Source organism: Cydia strobilella, chromosome 19, assembly GCF_947568885.1.
Source record: "Cydia strobilella chromosome 19, ilCydStro3.1, whole genome shotgun sequence".
Classification (NCBI taxonomy): Eukaryota; Metazoa; Arthropoda; class Insecta; order Lepidoptera; family Tortricidae; genus Cydia; species Cydia strobilella.
In genome coordinates this window covers 2855852-2874023 of record NC_086059.1, presented here as the reverse complement: position 1 = coordinate 2874023, position 18172 = coordinate 2855852, and the positions used below count along the sequence as shown (strand labels likewise).

At 37.1% G+C, this 18172-nt stretch overlaps 1 protein-coding gene across 1 annotated transcript in view; it reads left to right on the top strand.

Moving 5' to 3' along the window:
* Nucleotides 1–18172, top strand: part of LOC134750066 (proline dehydrogenase 1, mitochondrial) — a 53454-nt gene that overhangs the window by 1375 nt on the left and 33907 nt on the right. The window contains exons 2-3 of the mRNA XM_063685154.1: nucleotides 12956–13077; nucleotides 13800–13886. Coding sequence (XP_063541224.1) covers nucleotides 12956–13077; nucleotides 13800–13886 — 209 coding nt within the window. The remainder of the gene's footprint in view (nucleotides 1–12955; nucleotides 13078–13799; nucleotides 13887–18172) is intronic.

The following is an 18172-nucleotide window of genomic DNA, read 5'->3' as shown; positions in this document are numbered from 1 at the left end:
TTTACCCTTTGGGTACGGAACCCTAAAAATAAGCGATACCTGTATATCGGTGAATATTTACACTAGCAACTTATTGTAATGGTATATAAAACTGTTTTACTTAATTAAAAGTAAAAATGTTTCGGTCTCCCAAAAAAAGGTTAGTTAGGTACTGCACCCTAATTTAAAGACGGCAGCTCTCTGTTTGTAAGTATTCAGAGGATCAGAAAGATAAGAAAGACAAATAATTGATTTGAAAATTTAATTGTGACTTCAATACGCTTAGTTTTACGATGCATTGATGAGTATAGTGGGGGGCTTTACTCGCCAGAAAAAAATGTCATTAGCCGGGTCCGCACAGAGCGACCATACGCGCGAGGCAATTTCCTCCGAGGCAATTTCTCGCGAGGAAATTGCCTCGCGCGTATGCTCGCTCTGTGTGGACCCGGCTATTTACTAATCTACTCGACTAAATTATATTACTAACGGATGCGGAACCAGACTTTAGCAGTAGCCATTTCTTATCAATGGAAAGAGAAAACGGGGTCAATCGAATCGAACGTTTCGTGCTAACAGTAAAACTAGTAATTTTCTTGTACAGTCGCCATCGTATATATCGGAGCGGCCAGGGCGCTCACAAATATCTGAACACGCCTCTGTTGTCAAGGCGCTAGAGTTTGTTCAGATATTTTTGAGCACCTCGGCCGCTCCGATATATCTGATAGCGGCTGTACATACAATAACCCTCAAAAGGCTCGATTTTCCAGGAATATCCACTGGATGCTCGGAAAAATCCTAACTATAGAATCACAAGGAAAAAAAGTAAAGCCCCTCTTTCATAGGTGGATGTAGTGTAACGTTCACAAAGACGCATTATAATAAATTGACGTTGCCAATTACAGTTCAACTTCAACCACAAGTAGATAAGTCTAAGACTGGATTATTTAAATTAATTAGCAAAGTGTCAGTTGCACCATCCGTACTTGACAGATTGGACAACGTCACCCGGCGCGCCGCGGCAGCTTACTATGAAACATTCCATACAATAAAATTTTGCGAACTCTTTAACGATGACAAACAGTTTGGTGCAACCCTAAATAATGAGTACAAATCTAACGTTACGTTACAAGTTTCAAATCTGGTATATCCACCTGACCAGACTACTTACATATATATATGAGGGGCTTACTTAATTTTTAGGGTTCCGTACCTCAAAAGGAAAAAAAAACGGAACCCTTATAGGATCACTCGTGCGTCTGTCTGTCCGTCTGTCACAGCCTATTTTCTCCGAAACTACTAGAACAATTAAGTTGAAATTTGGTATACATACATATGTGTTTGTGACCCAAAGACGGACATGTAACGTAAACAAATTAATTTTAAACATGAGGGCCACTTTTGGGGGGTAAATGAGAAAATTAAAAAGTAGTTTTTTTCCAATAAAATATCTAGTTGAAGATACCGACGCTGATTGAAACAACAGGTACTTATTTCACATACTACAAACCTTCCAATTGTAACAGAAAACCCATGTTGACCAGCTCAAGTACTCTTATAACGTCATTACTCATTGTCACGGGTAAATTATTGTAAAATCTGTTGACAAGTTATATAATCTGAAGTGATTCTCGCGATTCATGAATGGGTAATCGGTCCAGTGTGTTCATGTTAACAATGTCTGTATAGTCGTAAAATGATTATAACTATTAACAGTGACATGAAGTGCGTTTATAGCATTGATTTATGGTTTTTATAGTTTTTATTTTTACCATACAGCATTCAATTCAAGTGATTGCCATAACCATAACGTGAATTTCGGTTTTCCTTAATCGTCGTCTGTTCTAGATCAACAAACTCATAGTCAATATACTCGATAATAAGTAACAACTGAAATAGATGTCATATATTAAAGATAAAGTGACGAAGCGCTTCAGTTCGTCACTTTTTCTATAATATATGACTTATATTTCAGTTTATAATTTAATATATGTAGGTATAGTAGTGTGACTACTATACCTACATATAGACAAAAACAAAAATATTTGATAAAAATAATTTAATTAGTTCCCAAAGTTGAATAAGTACGAGTAATAAAGCAAAATACTGTAATTTATTTTAATATTTTACATGCCAGAAAAGTATTATTGAGAAGCTCCCCTTGTTTCCCTCACGCCCCCGCGCTTTTCAAATTCCCGCTTCCTGCATTCAAAAATCCTTAGAACTATATCCTCAGCACTATGCACGTGATTTTATACTATAGTATGATTCTATAAAACTGTCATTTAAATAAACCATAGTACCTAACAAAATAAAATTAGCGCATTTGGTTCGTGACTGATAAATTCTCGGTGTGCCAAAGTAGCTGGCACGAGGAGTGATAATTTAAAACACGAAAAATCCGGATTTTGGCAGTTCGAGGGAAAAATTGGCATTTTGGCGAGATTCGTGTGATCTTTATACACGAGCTAATGAATGGAAAACCACCTCGCTGGCATTTACCACTAATATAATATAAATATTATTCCTTATGCAAATAGGTAGGTATCTATTAAAAGCCGAAAAACGCTTACCAAATCTTTTACTCCTGTTCTAATAAGGATGATGTAGATAATAAGTACTTACCAAAAAATGCTGAATGCTATATGAACTCCTTCAACTCATTATCCAAGGAAAGATCCAAGGTAAAAGATCATCCGGACGAAGACGTAACTCATGGCTCAAAGATCTCCGAACATGGTTCAAACAGAGCACACGTTCATTATTCCGCGCGGCTGCGTCTAAAGCTCTTATAGCCCTCATGATAGCCGACCTCCGGTAGGAGATGGCACTGGAAGAAGAAGAAGAAGAAAGAATGCTGGCAACTAAACGTAACGCATAAGCAGCCACAGCTTTGATGATGATGATTCTTCAATAGAATAACCTAATCAACATTTCCTTTCTACAGCGGCACACGCAACGCACATTTCATACATATAATACAATTCAACCAGCTAGAGCTAGTACTTAAACGCTTTCGTTAGAATATTCAGTACTTTAGTTTAGTACTTTTAATTATTCTTTAATCTATGTTATGGTATACACTGATGTGGGGCAATTTTATCGCTTTTATATTATCTTGATCTTGATGGATTGCAGGAACTTTTAATAGTCTGTCTAAAAATAACTATGTTGTTATTGAAGTGCCTTTCATAACAAAGTGAATAGTAATTTGGGTGTTTTCCTGTGAAGGAAATGTTTTGGTTGTTTTTAACGATAATAATTTGCTACGTTTTTGTTAATTGGACGAAAGTCATTTATATGTGCTTTTATGTGCTATGTAACATTTTAAAACGAAATAAGACGTAATATAGGTCATTACTAGTAGGGGAGATGCGGATAAGACGGGGACGCTAAGGTAAAGAAGTAAAAAATCAGGGTATTTAAAATAATATCTGAGTTATTTATTAATCAAACATTCATTACTTATTATAGTTTTATTTGGCACAGCTTTAGACTTGCTAACTAATCATACAAATTAAAAAAAAAAACAATTAACAAAAATGGCAAATACACCATCTTACCCCACATGTAGGGCAAGACGGGATACTAAAAAAAGGGACAATATAGGGACAAAGGGTAAGATGGGGACTTAATTCTTTTGACAGAAATACATATCAAGACATCTTCCAAATCTTCGTCGTCGACTCCAGCACAAGCTGTGTGGGCCCATCGTCCACACTGCTGACACCCAACCCAGGTTTCCGACGATTTTAGGTAGGAATTATTAAGCCCCATCATGCCTCGCATAATTTGCCCCGTCTTGCCTTCGCCACTATTGTTTACCAAAAATATTAGTAAAAAAAAACCACACCAAACTTCAAGCATTTTGAGTTTCGCCACACGATAGTTAATACAATCACAAATGCGTTAAAAATCCACGTTAAACAGGCTCTATTACTTACGGTTTTATAACAAGTTATTGAGCTCCCAAATAATAGATCGATAACATCGGTAAACACGTTTTGACCTGCACTGAACAAACGCACGCACTCTTACTCGCTGCCGACATCGGACAGATGGCCGCGCGGGAGGGGCGTCCCGTCGGCCATTACGATGCGTTAGTGTGACGTATAGTTTCGTCTATGTGTGGGTGGCCCCGTCTTACCTCATGTCCCCGTCTTATCCGCATCTCCCCTACAGTCAGCTGCAGAGAAAAGGTACCCCACGTCCATACTAAGTTACAGAACTTTGTATGTAATTACTGTGTTAGTGTTTCACGATTATCAAATTGTTTATTTTTGAGGTATTTGTAATGGAATTCCTTTCCGGAAAATATCATTATTTCTTTCTATATCATTAACGCAGCTCTTGCTATTCTCTTTGGATCTTGAATTATGAGGTTGTCTTTTTCCGACTGAAAAACCTTCACAAATGACATTAAAATGAAGGGATATCATGCGAATTCAAATGCCAAGTAATATAAACTTACCGAAGTAAGAGAATGTTAGAAGTAGAAAAAAATATGGTCACGTTTATTAGGATAAACCATGCGCACACGCACGCATCCAGCGGCAGAGAAGCCGTGTCAATACAGCGTCTTGTCAATATAACGCAAACGCAATATGTGCAGAAAATATTGGCCCATTGAAAATATTTGAATCAAAAGCATTTTGCTAACAACGTTAGTTAGAAATGATAAAATCAACCACCTGAAAACAAGATGTTGTCTTAAAAACTGTAATAGATGTCATATATTAAAGAAAAAGTGACGAAGCCCTCCAGTGGTGAAGATGTTGTCTATCAAATTTAACCTGGAGTTGCAAGCGTGTTGCAACCTTTAATACCTGTACCCTTATTTGATGAAGAGCCCCAACTGTAGTCCCGCAAGAAAACCTTGGCAAGGAACTTTTTCTTCATTAGGAAAGCCCATAAAGCTTTAGCCCTTAAAGAAACTTTTGTCACCTCTGCCAATTTGTTGACTTCCATCACTCTACAGGCTGAAATAGGTATTTTTGCTAACATTCTTCTAGCAAGGTCGTGGCTCAAGATTATCGTGATCACAGGACGATCTGACTTGAGTTGGTTAATCCACTTGCTTCTAATATCTACTTTTTTGCACAATATTTGTCTTAGTAACACACTGAAATGGGTATTTTCGCTGAAATTCCTTTAGCAAGGTCGCAATGTTTGTGTCGGCGAGTGACACGTCTTGACTAATTACGTAAACTGCTCAAACTAATGTCTCATTTTGTTCAATGCCAGCGTAGGCAGGTGTACTAGGTGTACGTCATATCGTCAGTCGTCAGGCATGGGCAAGTCGGCGAAATTGGTGTTTCTTTTAAGATATTTTCTCTTCGTCGTCGTCCTCGTTTCCTAATCCATATGACTGCGTCGCGACCAAATGAGGTCGTTGTTTTGTGCCCACACTGCACGATTTTTCGCCGTCCTTAAATAGGGGCCTGTGTAGATCCGTGGCAGAGCTTCAAGATAATTTAATGAAGAATAAAGGTGAATCACGCATAAATCACACCCACAGCAGCTGTCATTTTATAGAGAACTGTCAAACTTCACTGTCGGGTAGCAATGGTAGCATCTTTCGAGCCGAACGTAGGGATACCTCCTAAGTATACCGAGGCAGATGCGAAATCCGGATTAAATCTATAAGATCTTTATTTTAACAATTTAAACCTATTTGCTAATGACCCGCTAAGTCGCTGTAATAGGTATACTTACTGGCACACACCACACACCGAATTTTACCTCACCATTGACGTACTATTCAGGTGGTTCTTGTCCACCAGAAATAGATAATGTAATTATGCTTTTTAGTGTTCCTTACCCAAAGGGTAAAAACGGGACCCTATTACTAAGACAGACAGTGGAGCTGTCTGACTGTCTGTCTGTCCGTCCGTCTGTCACCAGGCTGTATCTCATAAACCGTGATAGCTAGGTAGTTCAAATTTTCACAGATTATGTATTTCTGTTGCCGCTATAACAACAAATACTAAAAAGTACGGAACCCTCGGTGGGCGAATCTGACTCGCACTGGTCCGGTTTTAATTTTTAGGAAGCTGAAGCGCTTAAATAGTAACAGTTCAAATTGTGTAGGTGCTGCTTTAGTTTCATTTCAATTTTAGGTTGCCTGATCTATTTTTGTAGCACTAGCGACCCGCCCCGGCTTCGCACGGCTTACACAAAACCTTAACAAATTATACACCTAAACCTTCCTCAAGAATCACTCTATTGATAGGTGAAAACCGCATGAAAATCCGTTCAGTAGTTTTTGAGTTTATCGCGAGCATACATACACACAGCCAGACGCGTCGGGGACTTTGTTTTATAAGGTGTGTATACGAACAAAAACAGGAGAATCCTAAGTCCCATGATAATAAATAGACACATTGGTATTTAATTTAACAGCCAAAGTGATGACCAAGGTTGTACCTTCACACATTCCCACTAACTAATACATAGGTTGAAGAATGGGGAGGATAGAAATCAACAAACAGAAAAATGTATTCCTAATTCATTCGGATTGTTGACAATGAATGTCCCCGTGTTGCGTTACTTTTTTTACAAATTTCGTAGAAATACAAAAGACTTGTCAATGAATACTGAATATCCGCTCAGCATGAAGGACCTCGAGACAACTATACAATTCTCGTGTCAATGGACTTAGACTGCGTGAAAAAAAAACTAATAAACCGGTTTTATGCAAACAGGGGGAAACTCATAAATTGACCTCTTATTAAATGTAAACTTTAATTTGTAAATAATAAAGACTAAAATGCCATTTCGAATGCTCACTCAAAGTGTGAAATCTCGTAATCCTTAATCATCAGGTAAGCATAATCGGAAAGCAGTTACACTGGTTCATCTTAAACTTCGATTTGGAATAAGAATTTCATGGAATTTTGCAACGGCAACTTTATACTTCATTACATAAATTGTGCTAATTTGACCCTTGTTTCATAGTCATTATGGTCCTATCAGACCGCAGCAGTAACTTGCTAGCTAAACAGTCTAAACACGAATCTCGCTAATGTCTAAATTGGTGGCGAGATTGTGCGTCAAATTCCAGAATCGAAAATCCCGATATCATAGAATTACAGTCATACATGGCTGGTTTTAGGGGTCACTTCGCAGTTAAATCCGCTTTTAGGAGAGCAATGTACGTTGTGACGTATTCAACGGTCGTTTCATGCCCGTTACGTAACCAATGCCGCGGGTGAAGTAGCAACATAATACTTCGTGTAATATATATGCGAAAAACGTGGCCTCCCAACAGAGCTTGCGATCTTTGTTGCCAGAACAATCTTATGTCTTCTTTCTATAATGAGTTGATGACTAAGACGCTATTCATGGTTCTAATTATATTTTATAAAAATAGATAAATTTCATGGTATAAATAAACGTAGTCTACGAGGCACTAGTCTAGACGACGATTTACATAGGTATATAAAAGATATATTAAAATAGAAAACATAACGAACACAAATATCCGACTCATGTCTATTTGGGTTGCAAAACTGTCGACTGTCATTAAATACGAAACTTATCCTGTACTTATCTTTTCAATAATTGGAAAAGTTTGAGTGCATTAAACAGTAGCGGACCCAAGACCGTTCCTTGCGGTCCCTGCGGTACTCCATGTAAGTTTGTAAGTCTGCAATACTTCTAGGTTACCTTATCCGACACGCAGCCCGTTCGGTTTGAACACTGAACTGGATATTTGTAAATTTGTAGTGCTATCAAGATTTGTAATAATGCCAGTAAAAAATAAATAAATAAACCTTATCCGAAATGCTGGAAATTGTATATTATATGTTACAGTTACTCCTAGTTTCGACCCAGATTTTTCCTCTGACTCCTTTTTCCACCCCCGAGAGCGATTGACCTAAATCCTTGCAAGGAAATTACGACCTCTTTGTAGGGTGTCCCAAACGTAAATTTAGCGGGATCGTTACACACACATAGTCTTTATGGTAATACGCAGTTGTGCTGTTTTCCTGAAAAGGGGTATTTTAATAGGCAAGTACCCGTACCATGAGTCACTGATAGTGTCAAAACTGACATGTAATTCATTTTCTAAGATACATCTCGCTCGCACTAATATGCGAATACGAGCGAGATGCATAGAAAGTAAGTTTCGTTCTCGATAGCGTTTAGGTTTGTCAGTGCCAAACTGATGGTAGCCACATAGATGACAAGTTTTTATTAATGTTATCAGTTGATTGGGTTTGTTTTGAGGATCTTATAGGACTCATTGCATTAAAACAATACAATAGTCAGGGATTGCTGGTTCTATTTCCTACACGGTTGAAAAAAAATCGCGCGTGTACGGTATTTCTCTCAGACGGATTTGGCCGCACATATAATCAATCACCTATTTTACGATTTCACTACTACAATTCACCACCTGTCTGTTAGATATAGATACCTATTCATTATCGGTCTGCGTACTCAGTCAAGTGTAGAAATATGGGTGCATACAACTTATTACTCAAAATATGTCCCATAGTGACATAAATGGCTCTTATGTCACTATGGGACATATTTTTGAGAATGATGAGTGCACCCATATTTTTACACTTGACTGTACATACCGTGGGTCCGATTCTAATTTAACAATTTGTTATGGTTTTGATCCGGTTTTGATACCACCTTGCAGTGTTGGCCGAACGTTAATGCAATTGACCATTGAAGGAAAATTAATTGTCATTTTAATTGAACATCAATTGCCATTAATATTCATTTATTTCAAACCATTAACAATTAAAAATAATTAATGGTTATAATATAAAATTAAATCAATTTTTCATAAAAATTAAAAATGTGATTGATAATTAACAATTAACAAGAATAAATATCGTATTTTTTTAAAGGCGTGTACACTTGTCTTAGAGCCTGTTTACATATTGATTAGTGTTTAGTACGAGTTCATACATTTGCTACTTAAGTACTATCTCGGACGATCGATGTTCGAAATGACATTGATATGTCACAGTTTTCAATTGTTTGGTTGAGTTAAATGTACGAGTAATGCCCGTGTTACAACAACGCTATTTGCAACATATAATTACTTTTTGTCAAAAAAATACGTTTTTTTTTAATTAGCTGTGGTGTAGGTGCTGTTCCCGCTAGACATACCGAAGTGCCACATAGCTATATGCCATTTAGTTTTCTTAGACGTACTTAACCATACCCCGAAGTTGACAGAATTCAATAAAAAACACGATGTATACATGTCTGTAGATGTAGCTATACATAGTGCAATCCCCCACCGGCCTTGCCCAAACTGATGAACCAAATCCACAGCCGTGCCGTGCCCCTGACATTGTTTTTGCCAATACTGTGCCTACGTCTATGGAATGTGACGTATTGGTGTTGATGTTACTTTAACTAGTTTGATTTGTAACGTTCAGTAGTACCGTCCTAATTGACCGAGTGTTAGCGAAGGTCTCCGTTTCAGCTTGGACAAAAATGTTACGTGTTTTGTCGTTTCAGCTTTTGGTAATTATTCAAAATGGCGGAGCCATACATTTATTCAGTTTTAAGTTATGCTCGCGAGGTCTACAGCTCATAGACCAACTAACTAGTTTAAAATGATTGCAAATTATTGTACCCATGTTAAAAATATCGGTAGATATGCCGGTAATTAACCAAAATCTCCTCAATTTTCTTAATAACGCAAATTAATGATCAATTTCAGTTTTGTTACTCTTAAATATTTACTCTAGGTATACATTATATACATACCACGTGCCACAGCTGTTTATCGTTGCTGTGCGATGTTCTGGCATCACGAGACTCATTGCAAATGAGATGATTATTGTATGAAAAACTCGGAAAATTTGCACGGCCTTGAGCGTTGAGCGCAATAAATAACATAAAAGTGTCTGCGGGCGCTTTTATGTTATTTATTGAGCTACTGGAAATAGGGATAAATATTGCCGATAGGAGCGACTGAAACTTGCCATTTTTGGTGCAGGTAGCCACTTTAGGACTACTAGATAATGTACGCTGTGTGTGTATACATATATATATGTTCGGGATAAACTCAAATTTAAACTACACAGTGTCAAAACTGACATATACGCTAACGATACGCAATTCATTTTCTAAGATACATCTCGCTCGCACTAATATAATATGCGAGTACGAGCGAGATGCATACAAAGTACGTTACGTTCTCCATAGCGTTTAGGTATGTCAGTGCCAAACTGGTGGTAGTAGCCACATAGTTTTTAGGGTTCCGTAAAAACGGGACCCTATTACTAAAACTCCGTACATGCCGTGGGTCCGATTCTAATTCAACAATTTGTTATGGTTTTGATCCGGTTTTGATACCACCTTGCAGTGTTGGCTGAACGTTAATGCAATTGACCATTAAAAATTGACCATTGAAAAGGTTAATGGACGGATTATCATGCGGTTTTACCTATCAATAGAATGATTCTTGAGGAAGGTATAGGTGTATAATTGTTAAGGTTTTCGTGTAACCCGCGCGAAACCGAGGCGGGCGGGTCGCTACTGTCGCTAGTAAAGTTTAAAAACCGGCCAAGTGCGAGTCGGACTCGCCACCATTACGCAAAAAAATCACGTTTGTGGTATGGGAGCTCCACTTAAATATTTATTTTATTCTGTTGTTAGTATTTGTTGTTATAACGGCAATATAAATACATCATCTGTGAAAATGTCAACTGTCTAGCTATCACGATTCATGAGATACAGCCTAGTGACAGTAGTGACAGACGGACGGACGAACGGACAGCGAAGTCTTAGTAACTTAGTAATAGGGTCCCGTTTTTACCCTATGGGTACGGAAAAACTAATCTTCCACTGCAAGGCCACCGAGTCTCATGACCGGATAGACGAATTCTATTAAAAGTTATACGGTAATACTATAAATAGCTAAGACTAAGGACATTCCGAGGACGTTCGCTGTGCCATTTACCTTGACTTGGCGACTGTGACTGTGATGCCGCTTGGTAACATGGGTGTTACGGTAACCTAACCTGCCGGGCCTGTAAATAAAAGGTCCTGAAAAAGAATAAACCCCTTAAAGGCTGATGATGAATATGTGGCCAAAAGACGACCACCATTCCTTCGTGTGCGAATACGAATATGTGTAAGTAGGTACAAAAAATGACTGCCATTTCTATATTATTAGTTGACGGTCCGATCGCAAAATAGATCAAAACGAATAAATATTTAACGTTTCAAGTAATATCTAAGGGTTTCAATAAAAAAAAAGAAACCGGATTTTGTACTTTAAATAGCCCAGAATACGTAATTACGTATATATCTTAACGGTTGGCATTGAACTTGACTGTGAACGCCGTTGGTAACAGATGTTGGTTAATTGTTAAGCGGCGTTGTTAAGCGTGCAAATGCAAGTGAAATGCATACATACCAACTTAACACGCTTATGTGTTGAATTGATTTACAGCGAAGTTTATTTACGGTCAAACATTTTAATTTATGACCCATTTTGTACATTGTCACAGTGACAATTAATATGAAAGTCGCTAGAGATCACATACTATTGTCACTGTGACAAGGTACAAAATGGGTCCGAAATTAAAATCTTTGATTTGATTACTCCGGCTTATACAGGAATTATTACATTTTCTGTACTTTAATACTAAGGGCATGTTTACATATTGATTAGCGACTGTGCGAGTTCATAGGCCCGATTTACACACTGATTAGTGTTCTACGAGATACATTTTCTACTAAACGCAAGTAGCAAATGTATGAATTCGCACTTAACACTAATCAGTAATCAATATATAAATGGGCCTTAAAACTGTCAAAAACAAACTCTTAAACTGCTACCTAAAATAATTTTATTTATATGAATACTGTAGACACATGGTTGCGCTTTTCTCTTACTTACAGGCAGTGTATCAGAAACAATCGCATTAGGTTGCACGGTGATACATCGATGCACGATTTATAATATTTTTTACGTTTTAAGGTTATAAATTAGAATAGAATAGAATAGTTTTTATTCGTAAACACACAGACAATAGACATACATTAAAAGAACATAGTGAAAATAAAGTGTCACGAAATGGCCCCATCTCAGCATGCTGCTGGCGACTTCCAGCGCTGATCTTCCGATGAGACCATCAAGTGAGAATCACGGAAGGTAACAGACAAAAAGAAAGCAACATAAAGGAAGGAAACATAAAATATGGCGAAAAACAAATTACACACAGTTTACACAAACTATAGGTAATACAAAAAGAGATACTATATGACGGCATAAAAACATAACATTAAGGCCGTTCCATCGGTTTGCCGCTGTCACTGTCACATTTCGCAAGAAAGAGCGGGAAAGATCATGCGCGCCAAGTGTCGCAAGTGTGTCATTTTGATCGAATTTTGTCGATTTTTATTTATTTTAAAAACGTTACCTTACAATATCGAAATTCGAAAGCTATGAAATTACTATTTAAGTTAAGCTTGTTTTTCCTTCTTTTTTTGTTAATAGTATCACATAATAAATAACCGAGTAAAGTTAGATTAAAAGTCCGAGTTAGAGGTTACTTTGGGAATTAATTGTATCGAGCGAAGTGTCATAATTCGTGTATCGGAAGCTATGTGATTAAAGATAATATAGTCAAGAACTACATATATTTTTTCCACGTCTACGAATATCAACGCCTCTTAGAAAAACATGATCATAGAAGGAGTTTTTCCGCCTTCTGGCTCAGGGAACCGCCTTAGTAGAATAAAATTACACGGATCAACCGATCGAACATGTACCGGTCCGGTTAAATTGTATGAAAATGACAACTGTCGCCGTACCCGAACTAACTGTAAAAAAATAGTAAGCTGTATCATGTCATGTCACGCCAGGTAAGCGCGACCATAATGAATCTGCAGCTGTACGGTTGAACAACGATTGTACAAGCAATCCATATACCCCCTATTGTATTTTTCACGTTATTGTTATATGTATTTAACAATGTGTCTGTTTGTGCAGGTGATGAAGCGGATGCGGCAAGTGGTCGGCAAGAAGCTCTTCGAAATGATAATGAAAGCCACGTTCTACGGGCAATTCGTCGCTGGCGAAGACCAGAATAAGATCCGACCCACGCTCGACAGGTAAATAATATGTGGTATTTTCTATAAAAAGGGACCTTATTGTCGATGGCGCATCGAATAGTTTTTCTGCCCTCCGGCTGTAAAGCGTAAATTTTTGGCCCGCTGCGCTAAATGAAGTTTACAGTAGATGTCGCTAGGGCGCCTCCCTAAGGAGCATATATGCGGTGGAAATATTTACAGTCCTCGAATGAGGTCTCGGTAACTCAATAGCGGATATTACTGCAATTTTCTGCCATTAGAGTGCAGCACTAGCCTTTTTAGTAAACCATAAAGTAACTTATACATACTGTACCTTTAACAGGTTTTTGACAAGTTTTCAGAGATAATAAAATATGACATTTATGCATCAAGGCGGTTTGTTTACAGAGGAACTACCGGGAAACACGAATCCGAAGTTTCGCTATCTGCCTCTTAATCGCTCGAATATGCAAGAGTGACAGAGATGTTATACAACGAAATTTAGATTTTCTTGTTTCTCAATAGACCCTCAGATTGTGGTAGTGGCGCCACCTGCGCATAGTTTCGCGTAATATTCCCTATTGACAAGGCGATGGGCCAGTGATCGAGCCTCGCCCGAGACAATCAATTTTTTCCAATTTGAATTTATTTCTAAGGCAGCAAAGCCAGTTGCGATATGACTGAATTTGTTAGGGATTTCCCTTTTTTTCCCTTCTTTAGCAGGTTAGTGTATGTCATTCTAAAGTAGCTGTTTCCATTTCTAGGCTGCGATCATTCGGCGTCAAGTCGATCCTCGATTACTCCGTTGAAGAGGATCTCTCTCAGGAGGAAGCGGAGAAGCGAGAAGTCAGGTAAACTAGTTCTACTTTCACTAGGGTCCCCTTACGGCAACAATACGGCGGGTTGTGTGTGCTAACGAATAAATTATTTCTATTCTATTCTATTCAATAGGGTATTTGACTACTAGTCAAATCAGTTTCTTTTTTTGAACAGTCAAAACGATTTGCTACTATGGAAATTGGGGGCGCCACAAGCTTTTGGAAATTGTCATATAGTTGGAAATTTCGACCCATGCCACTGAGCCCTGGGGGCCGAGCGGTTCAGGCATCTGTCGCGTAAGGACGCTGGTTCGATTCCAGCCCCGGGCACTGGAGGCCTGGTCATTATTTCCTATGTATATTTTGTTTATAGTTGAAATAGTAGTGTCACAAATTAAAATATTTTCATAAGTAAGTAATTTAATTTGTTCTTAGACTATGGAATTTATATGAAACACTAGCATGTGACGTTTTTTTGTTTATTTACAACAAATGAATGACGAGTAGATTTTAAAACATTGACCCGATTAACAATACCTACAGATATACTCATAAAATTTTAATTTACCCACATATTATATTGACCATTATCGTCATCCTTCCATTTGGCTATACCGAAGTCCGATAACCATACAAATCACATAACGCACATATGTGTACGAAATCAGTAAGTCAATTTTGCTATTCGTAATAGTGCCACTGTTTTTGTGACCACCCTCATATGTCACAAAAGTCTTAATTTGTAATCTACAAATCTAAACAACAGTCATTATTACACCAAAACTCATACCCTGTTTTAAAACAAATATACAACCATTTCAGCAATACTGTTACCCTTTTACAACTCTGAACTTATCTCATAACTCTTCATTCGCGCAAGTTATGTAGCGTCCGACCGTCACCCGCCCGCAATTTTCTCATTATTTTAGCTTGTCAAAGACACGCTGTTAACACGTATTATGTATGTATTGTACGTATACGTATGTATGTGTAGCTCGCCACAATGGAATCGTGATTCTAAAATAGTTGAGCACCCGTAAGACGACCTTCGGCTGACAATCATGAAACGCGAACAGTTGTAACGGCCATCTCTCTCGTTTTCTTTTGTTTTTTATAAGGCCAATGTGTTGTTATATATTACAAAAACGAATGCTCGGAAAGATAAGTAGTGCTCTTTCGGATATCATAGTTCTACTCGCCGCGAACGGCTAGCGTATGGAATATACCGTGCGAATTTTAAGATTTGTATGTTCTTGTTTTTTAACGTTGTGGAAATAACTTCTATCACATTCGTTCTGACAAATGTTTAATTTAGAACGATAAAACGTTGTAAACGTAACCTTCATAGGTCAAAAACCTCATTTACGTATAAATATAGTGATCTTGGAAATATATATTAGTAAATGCGGTTTTGTGCAGCTATTATTGTTTTAGTAAAAATAATCAAAATTTCAGTATTCAGTATTCAGTATTCATTTATTTCTTGCTTCCATGGTACATTTTTGGGTAGTATTTACATATTTCTTATGGTATCACATGGACCCTGAATAGGGTGTAGCAAATACAGATAATTAAATTAAATTACAGTTACTTAACTATATCTAGTGGCTTTTACAAACTTATAACTACGTATATAAACTTTGTATATGATATAACACAAAATTATTACTAGTAACAACAATAATTATAATATATATGTATTACGAGCATATCGATCAATAGGGGACGTAGGGGAGGGGGTAGGTGGGACGACCTATGACTATAATTTCCTTTCTTCCATAAATTCGGTTATTGTATAATATGCTTTTGTTAATAAATGCTGTTTTAATTTCTTTTCAAATGTATTGTTGTTTTCTTCTGATTTGATAAAACTGGGGATATGATTGTAGATTTGTATTTCAAAGATTCAAAGATTTATTTGTTCAACATAGGTAAGTTACAAGATGTTAAATACATATTTCAGTATCACTATGTCGTGCCTATTGGCATACAAATTCAATAAAAATACACGCTAATCATAATATCACAGAAAAACAATAATAGTCAAAACAGGGTTATGTCATGCAGTAAATCTTAATTAGGTAATTCAGTCAAAAATTCTATAATAGAGTAATATGCTTTCTCGGTAAGAAAAGCTTTTAGGTTTTTTTCAAAAACATTATTCTTGTCTTTGCATGCAATTATATTCGCCGGTAACTTGTTATATATTTACGCGTGATATCGGTATTATTTAACGACAGTTAGATTTAACTACTTAGTTACGTAACTTCATGAAAAACTGTTATTTTAAAAACCATTAAACATATATTGTATGCTATTCTTCCTCGTCCATTCTATTATCGATTTAAACCACGAGTTTGTTTACAAAATTATCCTCATACGAACGAGGTTAGGTATAATAATTTAAGCTAATTTTGTCACAAATATTGCGCAGAAATATTTTAAGGAAAAGTGGAAAATCTCAATGCTTCTTTATAATAATTGTGTTATCGTCTGTAACGTTTCTGCTTAATAAAAAAATAAGTAATTAATACTGTTAGATATCTATCTTAATTATCTATACATAGATTACGCTCATCGTGCTATGTGCAGAAATAAAACAAATATAACTAAGAAATCTAATAATTAGACTATGAAACTAGTTATTTGTAATAAAATGCCCTAAGTTTTATTAGTTTGATTTTAAAATGCCATTCTTTTTTGATACATCTGTGCCCATCGCTGGGGAAAGTACGATAGCCACAAAATGTATATCTTGCCTAGATTCATCTGATGTAACTCAACTATCTTAACATCACTAATAAGGAATCTATTTACTTCTATTATTATGCCGATATGTGTCAGTTCAGTAGCAAAAGGACATGACTCATACCTGATAATTTTACTTCCACGGCTGCAATCTCCATGTGCGCTCCTCTTTGTACTTTGTGATGACCATATTAGTAGAACAGCTGGGCCTGTATTGTAAAAGGTACACATTGACTCCTCAATAGTCACTAAGTACATCACGATTTTATATTTATAGATGTCTCAGAATTTATTATTATACCAAAGCACATGTATTAACAGTTTATGTATGTACATGACTCAATCAGGCACCTTAGTAGTGCGTGACCCATTCATGTATTTGATTATTGTAATATACACAGTAACTTGTTTGTTACAATGTCCCATTTATTGTGCTGGACTCCACACATCGTCTGTTCATAGCTCGTCAGCCATGAGGAGTAGCGCTAGCTCCTAACAGAAACTATTATCATTAACCTCTCCTCAGAGCAGGTTACCACCATTGAATTAACTTTCTTATAGTCGGCGGACTTCTATGCCCCTTACCCGACTAAACCTCGCAAGGCATCTCTGATCTAACGCTGTCAAGACCGACCGAATCTTTATGTCTTCGACCCCGACAGCGCTAGCAACAGCATCTCTGGTCGAGCGTTCTTATGGCCGGCATGCTTTTCCTCCGACCGCAACAGCGCCCGACCCAGAGGAAATCAGTAAAATATTGACTTGAGTCTGTCCACAACCAGACTCCTTTATTTGATATAAGCAAGATTATCATGACAGCCTTCCCGCAGACAAGGCGTCTTATGCTAGTACATGGCTTTATCATTCGATTTTATTGAAACTATAATGTACTTGTATATCAACGTCAAATCTTTCATAGGGAATCATATTTGTTTTATTTCCCTTGTGACTTATATTATTATCTTTTTTACTAATTATACTTAGCTCTCAATTTGCAGTGTAGCGTCTTGTACTTTACTATATATTTATTGACACACTCAAAGAAATACTTTTTCATAACAGCAAGTAGTTGTACACCAGTCGCAACAGGAAAAAGCGTCCTTTATCATAGATAATATAACAGAAGGAAGTCTTACCATAGACAGTGTGAAACGGAAGGAAGGTTTTTTATAGTAGGTGATTCGCGATATGTCGCGACACACCCGTCGAGGAAAATTAATGTTGAGTTAAGGTGAGCATTAAGTGGCGCGTCCAATCTTTTATTCTTTTCATTGCTTGAACCGCCGCTGCCCTCTTATGGTTTCCCTTTCCAGTCATCGACTCTTCCTGTATTTCCTTTTGCTCATGGTCTTCCATCACTTCGTTTACTTCTGTTGAACTTTCTATCATTTCATCTGAGATGTCCATGTGGCTTATCTCATCTGAACCATCCATTATTTCATCATCATTTAACATATCTATGTCCTCATGCCTCTCTGTATCGTCCATTACTTCTTTATGCTTCGTTACATCCATTTCGTTAATTATAGCTCTATCTATTTCATTCTCTGATGAAATCATAGGTTCTCTTA